General features: G+C 40.5%; 1 protein-coding gene across 5 annotated transcripts; it reads left to right on the forward strand.

The window, feature by feature from the left end:
- The first annotated feature begins 174 nt into the window (after nucleotides 1-174).
- On the forward strand, nucleotides 175-22,157 carry LOC6606328. Of its 5 annotated transcripts, XM_002031097.2 has the most exons (8): nucleotides 175-328; nucleotides 1,053-1,211; nucleotides 5,124-5,913; nucleotides 10,212-10,696; nucleotides 13,912-14,134; nucleotides 14,776-14,903; nucleotides 15,609-15,795; nucleotides 19,527-19,936. In XM_002031097.2, exons 3-8 carry the CDS (start codon nucleotides 5,553-5,555, stop codon nucleotides 19,934-19,936), a joined length of 1,794 nt encoding a protein of 597 aa, XP_002031133.1. In that variant the 5' UTR covers nucleotides 175-328; nucleotides 1,053-1,211; nucleotides 5,124-5,552. The 5 variants fall into 5 exon arrangements, with proteins under 5 accessions (XP_002031133.1, XP_032577860.1, XP_032577861.1 ...); XM_032721969.1 differs by having other exon boundaries at nucleotides 175-1,211; nucleotides 19,527-22,157; XM_032721970.1 differs by having other exon boundaries at nucleotides 175-1,211; nucleotides 15,627-15,795; nucleotides 19,527-22,157.
- The last annotated feature ends 5,196 nt before the right edge of the window (nucleotides 22,158-27,353 follow it).

A 27,353-nucleotide genomic window follows, 5' to 3' on the forward strand; every position in this document is an offset into this window, starting at 1 on the left:
GAGAGTGAAGCCCGACTGGAAGTGAGCTGGCAGGATGAATGCATTTTGCCCCACTGTGCTAGGCGCAAAAGCTCGCTCTCTCGCCGAAGGGGAAGAGGAAAATGGGAGCTTTGGCTGGTCGCCTGGCTTTTCAAGCCGACGCCGTTCGTGTGGCTTTCAGTGTATTCAGTGCAGTCGTATCGTTCGGTTCGTTCTCACGGTGAAAAGCGGTGGAAGGTCCTGTTCGGAGGACAACCTCAATACGCCACTCACACACGCACAAGTGGGCTTGCTCACACGGACACGGGTGCGCTAGTCGAAAGTAAAAGTGGTCCAGTGTGCAATAAAGGTAAATAATAAATGAGCCAATGTGAAATATACGCACGCAATGTGAAAGCAAGGAAATATATGAAAAAATCTACGGAAAAATGAAATTTAGACCTGCGTGCCAGTATGCAAAATCAAGTATGCAACACTTAAGTGAAACGAATATCCCGAAATAAAGTGTGCAAGAGTGCCAGCGATCCTTAAATATTCGAGTACCAAACTAAAATACTAAGTCAGACTAAACCTAAAAACCGAACCTGCCCCAACTGATCTTTCACCTCAATTCTCACCTGTCAAGGCCACACGGCGATTAACGTTGCATTCGCATTCAGCCAACTCACACAAAAAATGTTATTCATCTCGGCGTGCTGTTTTTTAAGACCGCCAAGGTCGTCCAGGAATATGTATATTTTTTAACGCGGTCCAAGAATTTTACAAATAATTATAAGAAATACTTTGGGGTTTCCTTTTTAAATTTCTGGGAAAATGTTGCGATTTTCCCTCGTCTGAACTTTTGCTTTTTAACTTTTTTCCTTCGCATTTTCCCTTTGGGGCTCATAAATTAGGGTCGCATTCCGCTTAACCAGGAATATTTGCATAAAATGGGAAAAGGGCGAGAAATGGTTTAAATACGGGAATCACACGGCTGAGATATTCAACACATGAAAGAAAGGGGCAAATAAAATGAGTTCACATGAGGCCTTGACGGGGTGAGATAAAGCAAACATTAAAGTCCCTTTACTTAGATGATAAAAAATTGAAAAAGAAAAGTGAAAATTAGCACTGCGAAAATTCCAAGGTTCATAAAAATTCTGTACCGAAACTTTTGAGTTTTATCAAAAAACATTCAATCAACGTAAACTTACAATAAAACAGGATCAAAGGACAACAGCAGCGCGGCAAAGGTGAGTCCTTTTAATTTTATTGAGCCAATTATCCAATAATTTCTTATTTCATTACCTAGTTAACACCAATAATCATGTATTTCCTTACACAAAAACAAAAACACATATCAACCAAGTCTCACACATTTGTGTCATAGTTTGAGTTAGGGTGCTGCGTTGGTTTTCCCAGTGGCGAAAAAACCGAGCCAACGGGTGGTACGGTTACATTTTTGTTTATTGTGTTATTTTTTCGCTGTTTCACTTTGCTGTGGTTAAAAGTTGGTCAGGAAAAAATATTGCCGGTGGGAGGAGCTTGGATTGTCAGCTCAATTTAATTATGAAAATGCCAAGAATTTCTCTGGGCACACACGTGCCTAAACATACAGGTGGGTGGTATTCCAATCAACTTATTTTATTAAATGTTGTGGGGGAAGGACACCAAATTTATGCTCCTTGAAGCTAATATTAAGAATCAGTGATGGAAAGGTGTAATAAATAATTATGGCTATTTTTAATTAAAATACAAACAGAATATTATAAGTGTTATAAGTATTTGAAAGCTACTAATTGGTTAATTAAAATTTTATCAGTTACTACGAAAAGTAATTCTGTTTATTGGAAACATACTAATAAGCCTATTTAAACTCTCTTAAGTTTCAGAAATTCATTAGCTAATGATCCATTGTGAACCATTATCTCTAAGTACCATAAATTACCACTGGTAAGGCTTTCATTAAAATAGGTCATGTGAAATACCTTCATTTTGAGTTTTACTAAGAGTCGTAGTTTTTCACTCATGTGGCACATATTTCTGTGGCATCCACCACAAATTTCCATTACTGAGATTACCTTAGAAAATATGTTTAGATGCTACACCTTTGACCACTTTCCCAACACCATTACCTGTGAGCTCAGAGAAAAGGTAACTAAGACTTTCCGCCCGACAAGATTGCCATTTTATGCAAGACATTTTCTCGGAAAATAAAACAACATTTTATTTACACGCTGCTTCAGCAAGGTCACTTATTATGGAACTTTGCGCGCCAGAAAGTTGCCCAAATACATAAATTATTTTTATTGTACTTAACCTTTTTCCTTGCCTTGACTTTCCTTATTCATTGTCTGCCCCAAATCAGCTTAAGTCACACAAAAAAGAAATTCATAAGCTTGCTTTAAGATGCGAGTAACCGAAAGATACAAATAAGTGAAGTAGGCCGCCCAGAAAAAAGGCTTTAAAAGCGGTGTGGTTACTCCATAAAATATTTCGGTTGAGCTTATAGGATTTCAGAACGACATTAATAACCCTTCTTTCGCTAGAAAAAAAAGGATTATAATATTGAGCCAAATTATTAGCAAAAAATTGTATTTTATGTGCATGGTTTCCTCCAATTCATCGAATTGGATTGATACAAAAAGTAACTGTAGCTGATTAAATTTGCTTATGACTCTATGACCTGAATATATTTTCCTATTTAATCACCTCACAATTGTTGCAGTATTTTTGTTTTAAATGGCACAATAAAGTTCAATATGCAATGGAAGTGCAACACAAAATGCGTCCATTATATTTGTTTTGGCATTGACATATTTACTTGATTTAAATTTTTATGAATACCCTTTTGTTTACCTCTGAAACTCTTTGAGCGTACAATTTTGAATGAGTGAAATATTATGCAAATGTTTGATAAATAGCAGGAAATCAAAAGCAAACAAAAGGAGCAAATTGTTAAGCAAAAAATAATAGATGGCAATCGCACACAATTGAAGCCGAGCGAAGACATAATTAAAAGAAATATATATATGTATATATGCGTACGTATGGGTGTTAATCAAACATAATTACTCTGGTCATGCATATTTGATTAATCGGTGAAAAGGAAGGTCCTGAGGTCGTGTTCCACTTTTGTTTGACCTGACAGCTGTCGCTTTAAATGTCAATGCATTGATGACCCATCAAAAGTTCACTTCAATAGGACATGCTTCACTGAACATAAAAAGGATATTCGAGGAAAAAAGCAGGAAGCTTTGGAAAAAATGGCCAAACCGAGAAAAACTACAAAAATGTTACGCTCTGAAATTTTTCAACGCAATTCGATTGAAATTCTGATATTTAAGTAATATTTAATTATATTATATTAGCAGTTTTTCAGTATTGTAAATATATATATAAAAAGAGAGTATGGCTGTTTTTGCTGTGGAAAGGATTAACTTATCCCCTGGACTGGGCCATTGTATGGGTGGCCACCCAGTTTTTAATGGAAATTTTAATGAGACGTCGGTCTTTAATTATGCATGGGCTTGGACTTGGGTTCAGGTGGTCTTTCAATGCCTGATGTTCGGTGGGCGTTGTAGTGCTGGGCGTTGGGTGGTGGGCGGTTTTCCAGGAGCGTGGTTAGCTGGTCACGCCCTGGCACTTACAACTTAATGACCGGCCATCAGCGTGACGTGCTTAACCCAGGACGGACCTTGGCACTAATTAAAACTAACCACCGACAGCAGCCAGAAAAAAAAAATGCTTGAGAAAAGGAAAAATTACGGCAGGCTTCACCTTGAGCCTTTCCTATGCCACATTTCCTATGCCACATTTCGACATTTCGGCGTCGTCCATTGTTGGCCGGCGAAAGTTTTGTGGCACATTTCTCTCGCATTTGCCACGCATCGACACGCTGCACTGCGCGGCTGCCTGCTGCATATTTTGTCAGGCTCTGACATTGCACTTGATGACTTTTCCATCCCCATCTGCCTTGGAATGAGCCCTCCAAATTCTTTTTGTTTTTTTTTTTGCAACTTTCAAAGTGCCAGGGAGGCCGTGGGCTTAAAAGTTTCGGCGTCTCAGCTCGACAGTTTTAAATGAAACTTTCGCTGTAACTTGCACTGTGACGAGTCCTGGGTTTTGTTTCATTCCCCAACGATTTTTTTTTGCCGCCTTTTGTTTAACGCTTTGTGCCCCATTATTTTGGATTCTGTCAGGCACTTTGTATCTCCACTCCGCCATTGTAGCATTCCATTCCGCCTTTCGTTTGTCGCAAAAATGAATAATGAAAGTTGTAAATAGACATAATACGATCAGCGCTGGGAGGCATTAGTGGAAAGTTTTTCGGAAAATGGAATTCAAGTGCTCTCCTGGGTCGCCAAACAAATGCCGAATCGAGTGAAAAGTTATCTTTAATTTAGCCAGTTTGCTCGTCCTTTTGCCATGATCTTGACTGGGGAAAGGATTTATAGGAAAAGTTGCTTGGGAAACGAAAATGAATGCGACCTAAACTTTTAATGTGTTTTATTAGCTGTTATTTATAATTTGCTAGATTACAATAATTTAAGTTTTTCACATAAAAGTAGGATTCCTATATTTTGTCTATTTTTCTTCTACTAATATTTTACCTTTTCTTTTGGTAATTTCCAAAATGTATTTCCCTTATTAATAGGTTTTTTGTTTACCTATATTTCCCCTCCATAAATGCGAATTAAAATTCCTTGCTGCGCCCCAGCATACTAGAAATTCCAAACTTCGTGCTCTGCCGAATTTAATTTATCATTTGTTGGCTTTAACAAAAATTACATTGCCAACGCAGCGCGAATTTCGGCGTTATCCTTACAATTCCTCGGATTGGGAAAACTGTTGTCGCCAGTTACAGAAACACATTCATAAAGCAAACAGAGGCAATCCAACAGACAGACAAGCCACGCGCCACGCAGATAATGTAATACATATAGAAGTGGAAAGTAGGTCCTGGTTTCAGGTGGAAAGGGCAGAGTTTTCTGGCGTTTTTCGGGTGTTTTCCCAGCAGCAACAACAGCACGTGCCGACGAACGCACCAACACAAACACACACACAAATTTCCATTTATTTTGACATTGACGTTTGAATTTTTAATGAAATTCCAAACATTTTTAACGCCCCGAAACGCTTTTGTTTGTCCTTTTCGCTTGCAGGCAGCTGAGTCCCGGCATCCTGCAATCCTGGCTGGGCAGCAATCGGCTAATGAAGATGAAGTGAGATTGTGTTCGAGCCGAAATTAAATAGAATATAAATCGCTGGAAAAATGGCGGCGATTTGTCAGCCTCTGTCGAGCAGAACAAATGCAAAGTAGTTCCACGGCCAGCAGAAGGATAAACTATAGAAGGGAAATTCACGAGTGGATTTCCACTCCCTTTGCCTTCTTCTTGGCGGCAATTTCACGCATCGCGGCAGAATGATGATGACGGCAGGCGCTAATCAGGCCGCCCCCAGCCACGCCCCTCAGCTACTCCACAAACACATTTTCAAATAGGTTTCCGCGCGGCGGAATAGAGCAAACGGGAGCAAGGGAAATCCGCATAGCAGCGCAGGGGGTGGCACCACACGCTCGCTAGAGAAATATTATGGCAACTTTTCAAATGGAAATGCGCCAGCAGCAGCATCAACGAACGAATTTAAGGCAACGAGCGGTGGCAGTGGCAACATCCAAAGCCAGGCGACAACGACAACATCCTCTACAGTCGGAGTCCACTGACTCACCGTCAAACGGCACGGATTGCATAAGACTGTGGCCAGGATGTGGCCCAACCACCACTGACAGGGTCAACGGCAACCCACCCACCTGCAACAACACCAGCAGCAGCAACATCAGCGGCAACACGAGCAGCCGCATCAGCGGTTGCAGCTGCAACTTCGGACGGCAAAGAGCGCTGATTATGCTCAGCATGCTCGTCGTTGTCATGGCTCTGATGTCCGGCAATGGAGGTGAGTCCTGCACTTCCAACCATAACATACTTTGAATTCAATCAATTTGAAAGAAAAATCAATTTAAAATCATATTAAAAGAAGTATCCTTTTTTTGTATCTTTTTGCATACTACCATCCATATCTTGTACTCTAAATCAGAATATTTAGCTTATAATATGTGAGTCCTTTCAATGTGCAGCAAAAATTTGAGCACACCCAATATACATTTCTTTGGAACTTTACATTTTTATTAGATTATCTTGTTCCTGGAAAATGAACTTATGACTACTTCTCATAAAAACCAACTGACAAATTGGTAATCCAGTGTCATAAAAGTTTCCACTTTTCGCTGCAACAGAAAGTTGCATTCCGAATGGCATTGCCTTTGCCTTAATTCCGGCTACAGTTTTGGCCTTATCCACACAGCCCAAGCTCATTTCCCATTCCAATTGGTTTTTTTTATGCGGCAGGCACAAGACCAACAAACATGGTAAAACGAAAACTTTAATCAAATTTCGTGCTCCAGTTTCCGCTTCTGCTGTGTGCCCCAGTCGCAAAAGTGCAATTGTTGCCAAATTGATTTGACCAATTTCATTTATTGATTTCGATTTTCGATATCATTCATTTTGGCCGTTGTCATGCCCAAATGAGTCAGCAGAAAAACGAAGCCAAATCAAAGCGAGCCGGAAAATCGAGAGGGAAAATCTATCAGCATCGAGTAGCTGGAAAAATGAGTGTGCGCCTCCTTGGCTCAGCAATGCCGTTCTTACATAATTTCTACGTCTTTCGTGTGCTGGTTTTTCTCATTCGGTTCCCTTCTTTTTTATTTTGTAATTGTGTGTTCTGGGTTTTGTTGCCTTGTGGGCTGCGTTTTTAGGTTAGGTAATTAATTTTGTGTGCCTGAAAAGTCTTGGGAAATCAATGTTTTTGCCTGGCCAAAAGCAACTCCCAGGCGATGTGGAAGTTCTCAGTCCTGATTGCGTGGGTGTGGGCCCCAAAACGCCGGCGAGTGTGTTTTTGTGTGGACTGGCTTTCATTTTTCATATGCCGTGCGCCGGCTTAATGACGAATTCGAATGCCAAAGGATTAGCGGCTGGAAGGAGTTAAGTCAACATTAGGCCCTAATGAACCGGGCAGTCGTGGGCAGAGTGTATGCCAGATTCACAGATAAAGAACATGCCAACGGATATGCAAATTAGTTAGCAATATTTTTCAAAGGAAACACAGTTCGCAGAAATAGAGATTTATGTTGTTCTGTTACAGCTGGAAAATCTTAATAATATTTCTTAGTTATCTAAAGTGCTTATCTTTTACTTACTTTTCGTATATCTGCTGCTATACCCATTTCATTTGTAACTAAGCAGCGATATGCAGAAAGTTTCGTGAAAAAAGAAATCTTATCTGCCGACCATTGTAACTGGACTAAGGTCAAGCAAGAATATTAACCTGCGGCTTCAATTACCTTGTCCGGTTTCATGGAAGTTCTCCACGCAATTCCGACGAAGAATCACCTACCGAATTCAACAGAGAAAAGAAGACTGCCACCGGGAGTTTTTTCTTTTGACCAGAGTCCGGGTAAAAGCCACATAAACAAGGCCCAAGGCACCTTGACAAATGGAAAGCTTTAAATATTTAAATAACAAATTCCTGCGCAAATCGTTTGGGGAGTCGCAAATGATTTTTAATTTTTTAAGTGAATTTAAAAATTTAAGCATGAACGACAGTTCCTCTGTTTTCGCTGATGTTTCTTGGCAGTTCACCTCTGAGGGCAGACAAACGCATACGTAGCACGTGCGCGAGGGGGGACCTAAAAGTTTTGACATTTCAAATGTTTCTGACAACAACAACAAGCCCCACCACACCCACACCCTCGTTAATAATAACTGTGCGGGTGTAATATTTCAGCAAGCCAGTAGAAAGAGACGGCTAGATGGCTGCAGAAAGAGAGGGAAGAGCAGGAGCAAGAACAAGACAAAGACGAGGCTACAGATGAGCAACAGGAACATGCCCTGCGGTCTACTTGTGTTCAAGTTGCTGACGTTGACGTCGACGTAACAAACCCGGACATAAGACATGGGACTCAGGACCGGTTACTTGGTACTTGGGACTCCGTACTGTGGACTCAGGATCCGGGACATGGGACGTGAACAGGGCAAGGACTGCGCCTGCCACTGAAACTGCGACCCCGGTACACGACTTTCGGATTCCTGCAGGGCGCTTTTAAGCTGAAACAGAAATGGAACCCAAAATAAAACCGAAAATTTAATGGCAAACACGAAATGGGTTTCCTAATAACCTTTAAAAATAACTCAAGCTATTATATATACATATTTAATTCTTTATAGCTAGCTCGTATACAACTGCATTCAAGTTCAAATAATAAGAACTTGAATATTATTATACTTATTTATTTATTTATTTCACTGATTAGCATCTTTAAAATATTCCCTCAATTTAGTGATCTTCGCAAGGGCATAAAGATAATAAAGAACGAAAATAAATATTTTCGCTGCTGGTCTAATTTATGTTTGGCAGCCAACAGTTGACGGTGCGGTCTTTTGTCCCAGGCAGTCAATTTATTTTAATTTCTAGCCCGAGGCGTTTTATTTATTATCATGTTTGGCCCGGATGCCGCCCCCTAGCGCCCCTTTTTCAAACTCCCACGCAACAGAACATGGGTGGAGTCAGGTTATTAGCAACATTGTTTGGGCACTGCCAATTGAAGCCAGCCGGCAGACCAAAGAGCAGGGCCAAACTGCAGACGGCTCCCAACGCTTTGGCTGTCAATAGCATTTTGGCTTGCGAAAATGGAGGAGTCTGGAGGATGGAAAACCTCGGAAGGGGCACGGCAAGGGCGAAAGCCGGAGCCAGAGCAGTTGAAGCCGGAGCAGATGATGAAGGATATTCGACTTATCTGGTACGAACATGGCCAGCGGGCTAAAGCTGATGCTCAGCTAATAGTTTGGGTAGTAAACTGGGTGGCTCCCAAGGACGTGGACTGGAGCAGAGCAGAGCAGAGGATGTGTGTTCTGGCGATGAGCTCAGCCGCACAAAACGTGACAAGAACTTTGCCAGATACTAGTTTTCAGATTTATCAAAGAATTTTAGAACCTTTTTTTCATGTCAGTTGTTTTTAAAATATTATTTTTCAAGAAAAATAAGGGAAAGGTTTCTGCTTAAATATTTTAAGCCAGCGGTGCAACATCTTTGAACTCATTTCTGTTTTTGCTTTTTATTAAGGAGAGCTCTTCTTGCCATTGATACACGAGGCGTATGAGTAATTTTTGATAAACAAGCTGGCAAGGATCCCAAAATGTATTGATGTTTTGCTCTTTTCACGGTGACCGAGTCACTGGAAGCATCTCAGTCCGTTTAGTGGACTGTTCGATGTCTGGGTCTTCGGGCGGCGACGTGCACAACATGCTTAATCTAATAAAGTCGCTAGCCAGACTTGCCGGCTTGGTCCATAAAACTGGTGGAGGAGTGTGTCGTAAAGAGAGACGTTAGTGCTAGCTGCGACGTAATAAGCGTATCAAGTGCCCCGAGATACATTCGAGCCATATTCGAGGGTTCTGTGGCCAGGAGCTTAGTTTCTGGCCCAGACGCAGTGGCGTTCTCGCAGCTAAGTGATGGATAAATGCCGGATAAAAATTGCTCGTAACGACGACAACAACCAGTTTGTACCCACACACACATTCGCCATGGGGTTGTGCGGAAAAACATGAAAATTTGATAAACGAAAAATTGCAAACAAACAAACAAAAAAAAAAAAAAACGCTGAAAAATTGGGCAGAACACAAAAAAAATTTGATTTACCTGCGTACCCACCTAAAACTTTGTTTGCCCTCCCAAAAAAGTTGTAAACGTGTTTTTCCGATGGGGGTCTGTGTATGTGTATGTGTGTGTGTGTGTGCTTAATTCGCTAATTACCTAAATGGCAACCACAAAAGGTAGAAGTATTGGGAGTTGGGTTTGTGGGCTGTTAAAAGTTCAAGCCAAACGAGTTACAAGGTTTCCCGGTTCGGGTTTCCAGTTCGCTTGTTATGGCCATCGATTGAAGGACTTTATGGCAAAGTTTTTGAATTTGAAACATTTACGAGAGAAAACACCTTTCGGAATTACCGTGGGCTAAATTAAATATGGGGTAAAGACTTAAACTCATTTAAAAGATGACCTTGTCAACTTAATAATAAATAAATACATTCAATTACAGAAGGGTCTTGAATGTTTTCAAAAGTCTTTGTAAAATGTATTTATTAAGGAAATTATTTCAGCTGTGGCTTTCAAGATTGTTACAATACCATTTCTTTTTTCAGTTTACGCCGCCCAGCGCGACTCCTCCAACTCAAAGGATATGAGTAGCAGTAACAATGCCCTGCCCCCCAACGAAGGAGTGGGAGGATCGGCAGCAGGCGAGGCGGCTGCTCCCGGTCCCACTGGTGTTGCCGGAAGCGGAAGCGGCAACAATAGCAGCGGAAATAACAAAAACGGCCATCCCGCTGCCGGATCAGGCGATGCCTCCGAATCCGCTGCGCTGACTACCGATGCCAGTCGCAGCTCCGTTGGTGGCCCAACCACCATCACGGGAATCCCGAGCAGCAGCCTGCACAAGGCCAGCAGCGCCAGCAGCAACACATTCTCCTCCCAGCTTGCATCCGGCTTCCATCGCAACAGCATCGATCTGGAGGAGGCCCGCAATGCGGGTCCCTACTTCGACAAGGCCTTCTCCAAGAATGTCACCGCCCTGCTGGGCAAGACGGCCTATTTGAACTGCCGAGTCAAGAATCTGGGCAACAAGACGGTGAGTTGCAATAAATTCCGAGTATGTTCGTTCTTACTGGAACCAAAACCAGGAAGAAATGAAATTGAAATTTTAAAAATGTTATTGTTTCTTTATTATTACGTTTTATCTTTCAAAAAAAATTAGCGCCATATATGTTTGCCATCATTTGACAATTTGCCTTGTAATTATCGTGTAATTTATTTGTCATTGCCATCAAATTGCGATTTGTTGGCCGCGCGTGAGCCCCACTGTGTATTCGGTTTTTTTTTCTGGCTGGCTAATTAGCACGTTGACTGCTCCCAAATGCGAGGCGGAGTTTGGGCCTGCTGGCTAATTGTTCCGCTTGCCAGAGAACGCAATGATTAATTATACCCAAACAGGAAACAGATTTTACTTTATTCAACTTTTGCGCCGTGAGCGGAAGGAAGTGCCGCAAACATTTCACAAACACAATCTCCAGCACCACCACCACTTCCACTTCCGGTCGAGCCCTTCGCTCACCTGAACTATTCAAATGTAGCAAGAAGCCCCGAAATTCATTTTGTTTTTTTTGTTTCTTTCTGAGCGGCAGGAGCTCAGTCCCGTTACTTCTAGGCCGTAGTCATTTGGTTTCCGTCACTTCCGGCGGCGTCGACGACCGGAGAAGGTCCCTGCCCGTTTTTCCGATAATAATACGTTACATGTCCCGGAATTCTGGGCTTGCATGCACCACCTCCCACAATGGTGTTCCTATTTTGAGCGAAACTTTCTGGCAGCCTGTGATTAGCAAGGGGTTCTGGCTTGTTTGAGTTGCGGTTTCGAAAACTAATTTGCGTGATTATTAAATTGTACACAATAGAAGAGGCGAGGGGGGAGCAGGCAACCTCAATTTGGGTTTGAGTATCGAGCGGGCTAAATGATTTCCACCTTGTGGGTAGGACGATGCGAAAGTTTTGTGCTCGAGGATGTGCGACACACTACGTTCCCGGTATAACTTCATTAAACGTGTTAGGTGGGATATCCACATCGATCTCTTCCTGGCTTTGTGTCCTGGTGAACGAGTTAATTAACGATAGAGAGCTCTCGGAAGTTTGTAGTTGCATGGAGAGAAATGAAGGACCTTTGCTGTGAACAATAAATTTCAAGTGAGAATGATCTTAAAGAGAGTTGGTTAACACATATAGTTGAGTGTGCTAGGAAATAACCAAATTATTGTTTGCACAATGCTGTGCAGCAGTTTGCACATAATATTTAACATTTCTTAGAAATTATAACCCCCCTATAAAATGCTATTCGGCAGACAGCTTAAGAAAATATCCATTTTTTGCTCATCAGCTGCCCGAAAAAAACCCCAACACATTAGGCAACCTGTAAAATATATTCATTACCTTCGTGTGGCAGCTTAAGATCTAATTAGCTTTCAGTTTTGCGGCGAACCACAAGCCGTCCAAAAACCACCCACTTCCGCCCCATTTTTTTGCTGCCTCACCTCCAACCTCCTACCTTTCCACCTGGAGTAATACATCATTGCTGCTGAGATTTGGCAGCATCTGGGTGAGAATTAAGCTGGTGCTATGGGGAAAGCGGCAAGGAAAAACGATGAAGAAAAATCCTTCTGTTTTAAGCTTGTGTATATACGGTACGTACGTATATGTGTGCTCTTTGCTTCACACCGTCTATAATGATAAACAGCGTACGGATGTTGATGGTTCCTGCATTATTAATGACGTTTTTCATTTGCGCTTTGCTCGGGGAGAGCTTTATGTTTTAATGCCAGACACACGAACACACACAACCAAAGCCTGAAAGGTCTCACTGCTTTTCCATAATTCCAAGGAAATAAGTTGGACTATTTAGTGGAAAGGTGAAAGGTGCATCGGTTAGAGGTTTCTCTATACGTTAGGGTCTTTGAAGACATAATAGTAAAAATAAAAACGCAATTTATTAAAAATTTTATTTAATCTTTGAACTATATGGATTATTTACCATATATTTCTGCAACTTGAAAGTTATTCTCACAGCGAAATCAGCCGAGACCGCTCCTTACATAATTTATATATGTATCTTTACTCGGCTTCACAAATTGAGCTGTAAAAGAATATTTCCAGATTTTGATGTTCGTTTGGCAAGCAGTAAATGAAGGAAAATATTGATATGCTTAAAATTTTACGATACTGTAAACAAGCTTAATGCGCATAAAAAAAAGTTAGGGAGCGCGGCAAAAACCAGTGAAAATGTATCTGGTTGTGCGTAAAAGTTGTTGCCTCACTCCGTCTGTGGTATCACTGCTGAAGGACTTTGGGTGTTAATTACATGCAACTTTGCTTAAGCAGCTGCCAAAGTTTACCTTTGTGTCTGGCAACTAACACCTGGTCCAAGGGCCACCCCCCATCCACACACCCACCCACCTATCATCGCTCATAGCTCCTCCTTCCTTCCTGCCCAGAGTTTCTTGTCCATTAACTTTGGCAAAGTCGTCCTCGACGTCGTCGTTCATCGTTAGGCAGGATGTTGCTAAGCTGTTGTCATTGAAATTGAAAATTCCCGCAGCTGACGTATGACACGCAACACAGCCAGGCGTGTCCTTCCCCACCCACTTGCCACTTCCCGCCCCACTCTTTCAGCACTGCCCCACGCTCGAATTTGTTAGCCCCCCGCTCGTGACTTAGGCAACCCCTAAATCAGCGTCACTTAAAAATGTTGCGCCCTCGGGCGAGGAAAAGTTGAGCACTAAACAGCAGGTGGTTGGCAAAGGTGTGGTCCCAAGTGCACCAAGGGAAAAAATATTATTAATAATTTAATTGGTTTTTAACGCATTCATATTTAGCTTAGGGGGAAATTTAACTTAATTTGTCTCATATATATGATATACACATTTCATGCAAAAAATCCTGTTTAGATACATTTGACATTACCACAGATACTTTAATTGATACTTATGCGTTTTTCTTCTCAGTGTGGGCGTGTGTGCTAGCCCCTGTTACAACCAATTTGTTGTCTTGCAAAGAAATCACTTCACCTGTTCTTGTCCCTTGAAAGTTTACCATGCCAAGCGCAAGCGAAAAATCATATAAAATATTTCAAAATAAATTTGCATTTTACACGTGTGGCCCTGGCACAAAGGGCAACCCCACAGCACGCTCCATTCAAGCAGATGCGTATGAAATTGACTTTTTAAACTGTTTGCCAAACAAATGAAATCCGAAATCTTAAGGCCCATGCTAAAACTTTCCTCGTTCTCTCAATCATTTCAGATGTTGCTTCAGGTGTCGTGGGTGCGACATCGGGACATACATCTGCTGACAGTTGGCCGATACACATACACGTCGGATCAGCGCTTTCGCGCCATTCATCAGCCGCAAACTGAAGACTGGATGCTGCAAATCAAGTACCCGCAACATCGCGATTCCGGCATCTACGAGTGCCAGGTATCGACCACTCCCCACATGAGTCACTACATTCACCTGAATGTCGTTGGTAAGTTGGCAAAATCGAAATAGAATTCATTAAATCGCTTTAAGTGCTGGCATGCTCTATGAATACATTGTTTAAACTTTCTACTTAACTCTTCCAGAAATACAACCCCTATAGCGATATACTTAAAACTTCTGAAATAGTATAAAAACTCCCACCATTCTTCGTTCAAATTAAATCCGGAAATGTTTCCTGCTGCCAGCACTTTGCACCATTTTTCTTATTGCACAAAATATATTACCCCAGTGTTTGAGAAACTTTTGTTTCCTTATGAAATCAACACTTTGGCTTTAACTCTTGCGCATTCAAGTTTACTGGAAACTTAAACTCGCTTTCTCTATGGAAACCCACCTACGAAAAGTGTCCTTTTCATCCTTTCGAGAGGTTGAAGTTGGCGCGTTAAATTCTGATTGAATTAAATAACAAAAGAGTGTAGTATAATGGAAAAATATTTTCATCTCCCTCTTCGCGCTTTCCAATTGCGTCTCTTGAAAAGGATGAACATGTTTTTCCTTTCACCTCGCTACTGAAATATCCCAGATGGAAATCTTGCTCTTAGCTAATTGATATTTTATTCCAGTTTGATTCACAAAACAATTTTCTGCACTTCACCTTCACCTTTTTAATTGCCTTTTCCTTTTCAGAACCCTCGACGGAAATCATCGGTGCACCCGATCTGTATATAGAAAGTGGTTCCACTATAAACCTTACCTGTATCATACAAAACTCACCGGAGCCGCCAGCCTATATCTTCTGGAATCATAATAATGCTGTGAGTCTGAGTTCCCTAATCCCAGACACACTTTCATTTTGTTGAGGACAAGCAATTACTTTGGGGCGTCATTATCGCCTTCCTCCTACCGAAACGTCCAGAAAAGTGTGGAAACCCTTTAGTGTTCAATTTAGTAACTTTTAAATTAGCTTTGCCGAGCGAAAAGTTTCCTTCTCTCGGTTTTTTATATTAGCAAATGCCATTTAAGGAAGGAAGTGGAAGCAGAGCCTGAGGAAAAGGGTTCGGTTCCATGCTTTAAATAGATTTCGGTTTTGTTTGGACTCGGCCACGTTTTAGTTTCCACTTTAGGTGTTTTCCTCACACTTCATGCTTGTGCCCCTGGCTTATTGTATTGTGTTTTAAGGGTTGACGGTCCTCTATTGTTATGTATTTTCTATAGAGCCGGCGACAAGAAAGGGAAAAAATATTGCCATTAGTGCTGACTCTTTCCTCTTTTTTTTCTCCCTTGTGCCCCAAAGAGATTTAATTTTATTGTTTTGCTTCGGTTTTATTTGCAATCTCTCTTTCCTTACTTTGCATATTTTCCGGACTTTACGTCTTATCTCCGCCCACTGATTTTAATTTGGCCAGTGTGCAACAGTGCGTATGCGTAATTTGGCCTAGGTTTTATGGCTTAGAAAATCGTGGAGTCCGCCCCCATTGCCCAACAGGAAATGTAGCAAAATATTTTATAACTTTCAGAAGTTTCCCTCTCACCCGCAGATCATCAACTATGATTCGCCGCGCGGAGGCGTGTCCGTGGTCACCAATAAGGGCGATACGACCACATCGTTCCTCCTAATTAAATCGGCGCGTCCATCGGACTCCGGGCATTATCAGTGTAATCCATCAAATGCAAAGCCCAAAAGCGTTACGGTACATGTGCTCAATGGTAAGTAAAATCAACGACAACACACCCACACACATCCACAGGATATCCACAAAAAGTACAACAATGGGTCCTTGAAAAACAGTAGAGAACACACGAAATGAAACTGTGACAAAAAACGGAATTGCACAATGGGAATGCTAATGGGTTACACGACGAGTTTTGGCCTGGAAGACAACAAAAAATAATGGGTTGAATGTAATAGCGGAAAAGAATGCGAATGCAGTCGAAAACTAAAAATTAGAAGTCGACATCGGCTAATGGTGAAGAAAAGTGGTTTCGCATTGCAATTACTTTAGTTATGGAACAGAAAATGAAACTGGTTGAATTGAGTCAATTATTTAGTAATAATAATTGTTGACTTTATATATGTTTAAATTTCATTTTATTTCGGACCGCTTTAGCTAGATTTTTTTTTTATTCAGTGAGTTCTTAGGAAGCCGTTAAATAAAGTCAAGTGGATTTAGCGATTAGCGTAGCGTTAACGTGAATGCAGATACCTTAGTCGTTTAAGAACCAAATACGCTTTTAATTTAAGTTCGTTTAAAAAGACACATTTAAGCAAGCGAATTTGCCCGCTGAGTTAAGTACCGACAGTAGCTCAAGAATTTCTGTCTCAGACCTAAAAGCGAGATCCAAATCCTCTTGGAGCAGTTAATACGCAGGGGACCAGGCCTGAGTCAGCATATCAATGGCTGAAATCTGTCCAAAGGCAGCCATAGAAATTGCAGCTGCTAAAGCTCCTCGGGCAGCCCAAGAAGTGACACAAAAGCCCAGAAAGATCCAGGCCAGCGTAAAAAGAGTCGGGCAAAACAGAGTGCCAAAGGGCGCCAGAGGAAGCGGAAACAGAAACGTTGAAAGGGGGTAAAGTTTGCAAGCAACGTAGAGGTGACAATAACTATCTAAGAAAGTGTTGTTTAAACTCGACAAAACTACGTGAAAACATCAACAAAAGAGTGTAAAGGAATCGATTCGGAAGCCAATGAGCAAATATTGATTAGTGAATGGACTCGCTATGTAGGGGGAAAGTGCCTGCTGATGGCGTAAGTGGTGTCTCTTTCACTAAGTGAAATCTGCTAGAAAAGTGGCACGTGAAAATTATGTTGAATGGAGCGACGGTTTCTTTCCCTGTTTCCCCCATCCCGCTGGATAATCATTATCCTCGGAGCCCGCCACCTATTTATACTCATCTGCCGGGTCTGTAGCCAACCACTCTGGAAACCGTCAATGTTTGCCAAGCAAATCTAGCCAGGGGGCCAAAGATATTTTCAGGAGATTTCCTAACATTCGAGGGGTATATGCACTTGGTAATAAGGGTTGTTAGCTCCGAAACTCCTTAGGTGAAAGCAAATGGCTTAATATTTCACACAGAAATGGATACAGTTTCTGTTCATTAATTAAAACTCAAAACGAGATATATAAATTATATTATACGTTAAGTTGTGATTACGTTAGTAATTATGTATTCTTCATGATAACTCATTTGAAAAGCAGAGTATTTAAATGCACTTGCCTTCCAAACTTTGGGGTCTTGGCCTCCTGCTGAATCTGGCACGCATGCGACATGAAAATTATGTTTATGTTCCACCCCACTCCCGTAGATTGCCCCTTAACAACCACCCCCTCCGACTGTATAGGAAAACTCACAGCAGCAGCAGGAAAAGCTGGAAAAGCCAGAACAGCAGTTGCTCCACGCTACTTCCTTTGCGACTTTCACTAATGTCAAGTTGTCGTCGTTGTCGCAGCAACCGTGTCTGCTAGATAATGTCACACGGCGTTGTCTTTTCGCAGAGCATATACAATTATGCAGGCACTGCGAAAAAATCCTATTTTAGATTAATTCAAAAATTTATTTTTTTATTTGTATTATGATTTGATTAAGAGTTTATTATAATAAATGATTATTTTTAAGGCTTTACAGTTATTAAAAACTTACATTGCAGAATCTGAAGAATCTGTTACTGTTACTGTTAATGCCTAACATCGTAATGGCTAACATTCGTAGCATACTTTTTAGGGCTTCTCATACAAAACTGTTGCAAGGATCCTTATGTAGCGCTATAACTTATAATCCACAGGCATGTTAGTCAATCTAAAGCTATTGTTAAATAATAAATGTAATTCCTAAATAGGTTCGAATTTTGTTCACTGTATTTCCCGTGTGTTAGGGATCTGGACGAGGGGCACTCATCCCCGTCAGCATATTGCGCATGCAATGCGCGTTGTTTCCGTTAACTGCTTTGGCACACTTGTTTCTGATTATTATTATGTTTTGTCTCTTGTTCTGCTGCTTTCGCCATTGTTACTTGCCGTTACATTTCGCTTTGTTTGTTTGTTATTATTATATGCCCGTCGACAGTGTTGTTTCTGCTGCCATTCCGCTTTTGTTGTCATCGTGTTGCAGCGCCAAAGTTTTCCACTCTCACTCCTCCGCGGCCATCTTGTGCTTACTTTTTGCATTATTTTCCTTTTTATTGCTCATTGTTACCTGTAATGCATATACAGACACATACAGCACATACAGCGACATCTGGGGAATTTCTGTCTTGTTTGGCTTGCCGCATCAGCAGCAGCCACTGCGTCATCAATGGGGTCAGAGTTTTCGGTCTGGCTCGCCGTCAGGCGTTCAGGTTTTCTGACTTTCAGGCTTTCAGTTTCTGCCGAAGGACAGGGACTTAAAGTGCAAGTTGGGACTTCCATTTCACTCCGAAGCGATTCTTGCCAGCTGCAGTGCATAAAATTGTTTTTCTTCTGCTAGGGAATCAAAAGTTATTATGGGGCAACTTAAAGTTTTTTGATATCTTTAGTTTGCTGATAGAAATAAAATTTCAATAAATCAGTCCTGAGTGCCGGCAATTTGTTTGGTGTAAGTAGAGTCAGTATTTTTAGGTTATTTAAAAAGTTTTTTTTTTCTGGATGAGATATTAATTTATATAATTTAGAAGTAAAGCAAATGCTTAGAAAAGTATTAATGATATACATTTTTAAAGTAACGATTTTGAAAGGTATCATATTCTATTATAAAATAGCATTTACACCCAAGTAAGGGGGGTTCGCAATCCTCGACTAAGTTCTTCACAATGTTGATTTTTCCTTTCTGTTTGTAAACTCCAGTTGCAAGTTACTGGTGCATTTGATGCTTTTGTACCTGAAACAGTTTCACTAAGTTGTAAACAGTCCTCCGTTTTACTAGTCTCGTTTTCCCATTGCCTTTATTTTATGCCGCACAGTTGGGGCTTCTTATTGTAAGTTTTGTTTGGCTGCTCGTTGTTTTGACTTTCGTGACAATCCAAGTATTGTTTCGTGCTTTTCGTTTATCTGTGCAGTTTTATTGTTTGACAGCTTTTCGGTTGCCACCACCCACTGCCCTTTGTAGGAGGTGGTAATCCGTTTACAGTTGCGGGATTATGCGACCCTAAGACTTGATATTCAAATGTTAAAGAAAGTACTAAGGATTCTTGGTACTTAGTACAAGTACTTGATTTTTGGAACAAAATTAATGATAATAATATATTTTTTAACTATTATACCCCCATTAAAAAATTGTTAAATACAAAATATATATTTTAAACCATATATTATTGATATCAATTTAAAGTATCGCCCATTTCGGTGATACTTTCTCACAGTGCACACTCACCCACCACCCACAGCCAAGAACAAACTACTTAACGACTTTTCAGTTCGCCCAATGTCTGAGTATAAGGACAGCAATAAAGATGTAAATTAAACAGGTGTTTCCCATTCCGTTTCCAGGGGAGTTCCCAGCAGCAATGCAGCACGCGGCACCAGTGCATCCTCGCCCCTCGCCCACTCGCTGTCTGTTTGTGTACCTGTTTGTGTGCTTCTGCAGCTGGGCGCTTGCAGGTGGATCGCTGCGCTGCTGGGCGCCGCTCTGGCCGCGCCCCCGCCGCTCCGTTCCGCCCGGCGGACGACGGGGGAGCGTCCTGGATCGCCAGGATGTGAGACACTCGCCTGCGACATGCGGCACTTCCTCGCAAGCGTTCTGAGGTGGCAATGGCGATGGTGTTGGCGCTGGCACTGGAAAGGTATGCAGCAGCCGGTTCCTCGGCACTATCTGAAGCCACAATCACGCAGGGAGGCGGCAGCGTGTAGGCAGCCCTACGAGGCGGACATAAGGTGAGCTGGACGCCCAACAACCTCCTCAAGGCCATTCTCAACTTAACTCAATCGTAAGCTGTAACTATAATAACTATAAAGTATGCATACAACATAACTCTATTGGCTATTGCGTTTTTCTATGAATCAGCGACGTATACGTAATATTTAGCACAAAACCGAAACGAAATGAAAAACAGAAAACGTAAATATATGATATACCTAACTATAGATAAAACCGAAATCAAGCCAAGTTGTCGCCTTTTTTTATGTACGACTTTGTATCATACAATGAAGCTATCTAAGTCTTTGGTTCCCTTAGAAATTGGAAATTGTGTAAATAGGCTGCTTAGCATACCTAGAGGCGCTTTTTTCGAACGACTCTTTCCAACCTTTGTAACTTTTATAGCCAAAATTTAGCAGAACGAACCCTTCGGAAAGCTGCTCAACACTGCATTAAAGACACAAACAAGAAGCAAGGGGAAAATAATTTTCCAGCAAATACCAGAACAGAAAACGCTTTCGACTGCCACTTTGCGACTGTTTCCTCGAAGCATGGAGAAATTCTCATTTGCTTTTTGCGTAATCCTAATAGACAGATAAATGTTCAACCGAAAGGCAATTAGCAAGACGCAAACTAAAAACATTCAACTTCAAGTACAGGCTATAGAAAAAACGAAAAAAAACCCTAGAAGTTAAAGCGAAAAAAAAACTGTGTAAAATATAAAAGAAACTTAAACCCAAAGGGGAAAATTTAGCTACAAGTTAAAGGAAATAAAAAAAAATGAGAGGAAAAGCAGAACACATTGAGAGGAGAATTTTTCTTTTGGCTGCATCTGAATGGTTAGAAATTAAGTCATAAAATACGTGAAAGGGAAACCCCTCGAATAAGTTGTTTCGTTTCGTTCTTGTAATGTACAAATTAAATAAACGTAAGTATTACCCCACGTGCAGAGGATTGGAACGGTTTGAATTTAGGATACAATCGGCTGAGATGAAAAATTGTTGCACATTTCATAAATTTATTTGTTGTTACTCAATGCAAACGAAAATTAGTCAAGTGTTAAAGAACAAAAAAACATTATGAAATATTGAAAAAGCTCTCTACAATGTTACATTTAAATGATTATTCTGACGTTTTACAAGTGTTTTTCGATTCACATTTCAATGGTTTGTTTTCCATTTCCGATTCCTGATTAAGTTTGGGCTCTTCCATAACTAAAATCTTTTGTCTGACTAATTTCTGTCATCACACCAAACTTTGCCATAGAGCACATAGCTAACCAAATACATTGAAAAGAAAAATAAATCCAGCGTTACAGAAAACAAAAAACTATTGATAAAAATTAAAGTAAAGGGAAAAGTTTCATTAATCAAGCTAAGCATTAAGCAAAAATACAAATTAAACAGTAATAACAGACAAAACACTATTGAAATACAGCATGATTACTCAGAGACTAAACCAAATCCCGACAGGTTTTCCCCACGCTTTTCCAATTACCGTGTAAAATATCAACAAAGCATATAAGCATTCAAATTCCATTCATATAAAATTTCAAGCGAATAATGCCTTTTAAATTGTGCAGGCTACAGAAATGGAAAAAGCGAATTCAAATTAGAAATCCCATTATGTTTGATGAGGCGTTTTATGGTTATTCGATACTTAATGCAAAATTGTTGTCAACTGTCGATCAAATGCACACACAATATTCCTTTGTTCCACGTGATATATTCAAACTTTGCCCAATAAAATTCTGACTAAAATTCCAATTTCATCAAGCATTTCAGATGGTGACAAATTCTCGAGATACTTAAGTGTAAGCATTCAAAATAAATAAAGTATGACATGAAAACTAAAAGACCGCATAAAACTGAAGTGAATATTGTATATGTAAATGTGTATTTAATAAATTACGACATCAAGAAAGCTATATATATATACATTAAAAACCTAGTTTATTAAACACAGAAAATCGAAAACTGAATCAACAAGGTTATTAAAGCTATTAAAGCTAAACAAAAACATAACATTTGAAAGTAACCTTCAATTAAATATGAGCCATACAGAAATACGATAAACCGAAACCGAGTTCGGAACAGAAACTGAAGTAAAAAGAAAACTTTTTAAAATGTAAGAATTTAAAATGTGCAAATAACAAATGGATGAATGAGAAAACTGAAAATAAAAGCAAAAACTGAAAAAAGGAAACTAAAAGAAAACTAAAGCATATTATGTCAACTGTTAATTGAGTTGTTTTAATGGTCAGCCGTTGGATGGGCGGGTTTAATGGGCCAACAAATGTGTAATAAATTATGCGTAAGTAAAAGTGAAACAGGTCCTGCCTAGTCGACAACGAAGCTCAAACAAAACAAGGACAAAACCCATTTTTCATGACCGGAAAACGGAAGCAACAAGGGCTAGGATGTGGCATTAGCGATAATATAATGAAATGGGATTAATCATACGACATGTAGGCCAGCCGTAAGGGAGGCATAATGAATGCCGAGTCCTTGCAACACATTACACACACATTTACCCGGTTAACATGGTGCTCTCTCCCATTTCCACCATCCTTCCTTCTCAGCCGCCACAATTTAGAGACCCTACGCCATTACGTGCCATTACGTTACGTGAGACGTTACGTCGTTCGCTTTTAATAAATATTAGCACATTGTTAAACAGTTGAGCGCACGCTGATGGAAAATCAATATGTTCACCCTGTACTCCCCGCACAGCTCCGCATTTGTCCTTCGTCCTGTGGCGCTGCAAAGTATGCTACATACACATATTTTTTTGACGAAAAGTTTCGCGGAAAAGCGATGTGGTTTTTCCGCTGGACAGTGGTCAGGACTTTATGCAATTTAACTACTCAAGGACAAGCTGCCAACAAGCCCAACAATTTTTTTAATTTTATATTTATTAACATTTAAAGAGAAGGGACAGCATAAACATTCCATGAGGAGCAAAATGCTTAAAAGTGTCGCTTTCTATGCTATACGTTTTTTCAGCATTATACATATTTTTCCAAGTGTATCTGTTGTGGTGTCAAGTAGCAACGGCTGCGGCAAGGACAACATCGTAATGTTTCATATATTATGTCCAGCCCTATAATTTCATCTCCCGAATGCATGACTTTCCAGCCATCCGTTCTCCCTGCCACCTCATCCATGTGTAATTTGGCACTTTCAAGTGCTGCAACTGCAAAATGCAATTGCATTCAGTGGTGTGGGAGTGGAAGTGGGTGTGGCATGACACTCGAAGTGGGCGAGGCGGGGTGTATGCCACACCCGCATTATAATGCAGCAGTTGTACGGTGCCGTAGGTGTTAATAGCCTGTTTATGGATGTGGCGCAATGTGTGAATCCTGCGCTAGTCGCACCGACGGAATGCGGTCTGGCGTATTGGGTTTTGCGTTGGATTAGTATGCGTCCGCTTTCGGATGTTGGATTTTTGGAAGCGAGCGCACATGGAATCCATCAAACAGATGGAGATTGGTTGATTGATTGGGACACGATTAATGTGCTTGCTGGTGATAATTGGATTCTAACAAACACTAAAGATTGGTACCGAATGTGCTAAAGTAGGAGATGACATAATTCGAATGTCGATATGCAATACACACTCATGGCACATAGGAGGTGTGAGTTTTTGTATTATCACTTTTTCAGCTAATTGAAAAATGCTTTCGGATTTGATATACATGGTAATGCAAAAAAAAAAAAAACAGTTTGCCCCATATACCGAATAAACCCAGCTATTTGTTTCTTATTCTGCTGCTGCAGTTTATGGCCTTAATCCATGGACCGTCCTCTCGGCTCAGATCGTCCTTCAGTCTGCTCAGTTATTTTGCGGCTTTTTTCGCCTGAAGGTTTATTGAATTGTTACAGCATTGAATTGATAAATCAATGACAAGACGGCCGAGAAAATCCGCGCGTTAATAAATGGCCGAGCTCCGTGCGGTTTATTTAATTTGCCATAAATACGCTTGCTCTCGGGACTTGGCCATAAAGTCCATCACTCAGCAGATTGGCTGGGACCAGGCCATTGCTTAATTAAGGCCAAGCTGTGGGCTCTTCCGATTTCCATCTGCATCGGCCAAAAAACACAATCTGCCCTCACCGAAAGTATTTTATTAGATTTCTCCCCCAGCTGAGCAGCCCCAAGATAATCAGCATTAAAATATATGTGCATAGGGTAAAGTTGCAGCCCAATACAGTCGGAGTCGAAATAATAGCTCTATTCATCTGAAATGCTACCTTAAGCTGTTTCAGTAATTATGATTATTTGTTGGTATTCCGATACAATTTCCAAAAATCAAAATTTAAATTGATGTAGGAAACTTGGAACCAGATATTTCTACAAGAAAAGTTTAATCCAAATTCGAGTTTTCTACTCCTATCTGTATAGATGCTAAGTCCAATTGAACCATGAAAACTGCAACGTTCAACTCTTATTGGTTTAAGTGCCCCTCTGTGGAAATGTGTGCATAAATACGAAAGCTTGCCCGGCTTCTTACGTGTGTACGGACATTTATTACGGTCCATAATCCGCAAAGTCTTATGCGTGTCTGTTCTATCTGCCTTGAACCCTTCACCCAGCATGTGTGCACTGCCCACAAATGGAACTATAATTAAATTAAAAGTTTTAACAGCAGTTGCAGCCGGCAAAGAATGGGGAACGAAGAGTGGCCAGAGAAGCTTCTTCTCCTATTAAAACGAAATTATTCAGCAGGAACCGCACCAGCTCGAACACAAAGAGCTAAATACGCTTTGTAGCGGTCATTCGCCCAACACGTCGTATACTTAATGCGCTAAGCTGTTTTTCGTATTAGCTCCCGCCGAATGGCTAATGTGTTCCGCAACTTGGCCGCAACTAGTAATGTGTATTGCATTTAAGACTAAAAGAATTCACTGTACTTAACAAAATTCCAAAAACAAAATGGTTTTAATATTTTTGTAATTAAAATATATTCAATATTTTTTAAATTCTCCTTTGAAAATATATTCGTTTAAAAAACACCCGCTAGCCATTATTTTATTACCACTTAACCCTTATCGCTTAACAGTTGCACCACCTTCTATACTCCCCTTCGGTTTTGGGGGCGTGGCAAAGAGGATTATTACCGGCGGCAACAAGAATAGAAAAATGGACTCGAGTAGGATGAGGCAGACTTAGATTCACTTGGGTGCCCTCTTGGATATTTTGTGCTTTCTAAAGTGTATTTTCCGGATTGTTTCAAATTAAGTTTAAATAAAATAGTGTACAGTGTATTTTAAATCAAATTTTTTAATTGTGTGTAAAAATATTCAAATTTTTTTTTGATTTATACAAGCTTGTTTGTATAATCCATATTCCATCGGTTTGCAGAGTAGTCAGCATTCTATGGAGCTATTCTGTTATTCACGCTCCCTACACAGATGCATATTTTGCTGTTGTTGTTTCAGCTGTATGTTTTTTTTCTTGAATAAGGTCAGTTTTATGCTAGAGGCAAACGCCCTTCTTGTTCTGCAGTGAGATTTAGATTCAGAGATACAGATACGAGTCCAAGTGTGCGGCTATAAATACATATGTTTTAATTTCCGCACTTTTGTGTTAGTCCTGGGAACCCAAACTTCTACAACTTCTCTGCATCTCTGTCGATTCAGCAGCAATGGCGAAATGAGGTTTGGATTAAAGGCAAATGCGGATGTGAATGTGGCGTGTTTCCGCTTTCCCAAACTCTTCTTCGCTCTCCTTGTGCCTCTTGTTTGTATTTATGAGCACACAATGACCGACACTGCAAAAAACATTTAAGTGCTTGTTTGCTAAACGAAAGGTTTATGTTTATTTTATTTCTTCTGAATTATTCTGAATTATTTCTTCTGAATATATTATCGTTTCTGATAAAAGTATGAATATAAAAACATGAAAAAAAGATAATTGTTAACATCCCTTATTCTTTCAGTGTCGTTACATTTGTGTGGGAAAACTCAGACCGGTCAAACGTATCCGCTGCAAGTTTTTATTTTTTTCGATTTCGTGTTTATGTTTTTGTGCGCACTTCAACGGCATGAATGTCCAATAACATGTGTGTTTGTGGGTGGGTGTGTACATGTGATTGGACTCCACACATGGCCACTTTCATAAACATAATCATGTGGCATACGACAACGGCAGCCCAAAAACATCCATCGATCCTTCCGTTCTGCCTTCCCTTTCTTTTCAGTCGCTCCACTCGCACAACTCGGTTAAATGACTCATGAAATTGCCGCTGCGACCCATTTTGGCTCTGTATTAGTGCGGCTGTAAGTGTGTGCGTGTGTGCTGGTGCTTGTGTTTGTACTTGGTGTGCGTGTGTGTTTATGGCAAAGCAATATTGTTTGCTCCCGTTGCCGTTCGGTTAATAATTTAGGCTTAAATACATACAACTACCCGGCACATTGCGTATACGCCGTGCTGGACATTTTGCCAAACTGTTGACACGTGCAAACACACGCACACTGACAGATTGAGCTTACACGTACCCACACAGAGAAAAAGAAACGTAGTAGATTTACGTTCCGGACAAAATGTGCATAAATGAATATACAAAATATGTAAGACCTTAGTAAGTGTGGAAATTCCACTTCATAAATCTTAAAATAGATGAAAAGAAGAACCGATTCTTTAAAGCTATTGTAATGTTTTCAGTTACAGATCGATTTATAAGTCGTTAGTCTTAACATTACCTAACTTAGTAATGATTGTAGGATGTTTAGGACTTGGAAGGGATTTTGGCTCCTATTTCTTAAGGTGTCGAAGTGAAGGCCTAAGTAGCCGCAAAGCCAATTGTCGAGAGCAGAGGCGACTGCCAAATTTCAGGGGAGTGGCAAATAAATCAAAGCGCGTTGCGAAAGCGAGTGCAAGAGGTGCGGGCGTGTTAAGTGGGCTCAAGACAGGGTTGATTGAGCGCGAACTTTGTGTAAGTGCGTAGCAGGTAAAAGGAGTGGGACTGTGAGGGCGGGAGGAGCTGAAGAGCCTGGAGCGGCTGCAGGTGGAAGTTTGCTAGTACTTGTGCGCTGCCGAAAGCTACTCTCGCCTGTTTAAGCCACTTAAATGTAAATACAATTCCGACAAACAAGAAATAAAACCAACTGAGTACAAAGAACGCATTTAAAAGACGGCGTTGGGATGAGAACTCACGGAACTCACAGCTAAATTTGTGTACTTAAAACTTTTTATTTAAAATTAAAGCATGCTGCGGAGAAATATGTAAAAGCGCTTTAAATGTAAAATCAGCTAGTTTTATTACATGCTCATTTTGATGGTACTTTTTGTCTGTCATTCAATATTTTATAATGCACTACAGTTTTGCTTAAACCTGAACTAAAATATTATATTAAATCTCATGTTTTTTCTTAGGAGACAAACGATTACCTAAGCCAACAAGTTTCTTTTCTACTAAAGTTGTGCTGGTTAAGTA

Source organism: Drosophila sechellia, chromosome 3R (genome assembly GCF_004382195.2).
Source record: "Drosophila sechellia strain sech25 chromosome 3R, ASM438219v1, whole genome shotgun sequence".
In the NCBI taxonomy this organism is placed as follows: domain Eukaryota; kingdom Metazoa; phylum Arthropoda; class Insecta; order Diptera; family Drosophilidae; genus Drosophila; species Drosophila sechellia.

What these genes read in the sequence shown, in the direction of transcription:
- LOC6606328 (XM_032721969.1), top strand. Translation starts at nt 5,553, where the DNA reads ATGGCAACTTTTCAAATGGAAATGCGCCAGCAGCAGCATCAACGAACG. An exon ending in CATTCACCTGAATGTCGTTG is followed by an intron (nt 14,135 to 14,775) that starts GTAAGTTGGCAA and finishes TTTCCTTTTCAG; the next exon opens with AACCCTCGACGGAAATCATC. An exon ending in TCTGGAATCATAATAATGCT is followed by an intron (nt 14,904 to 15,608) that starts GTGAGTCTGAGT and finishes AACTTTCAGAAG; the next exon opens with TTTCCCTCTCACCCGCAGAT.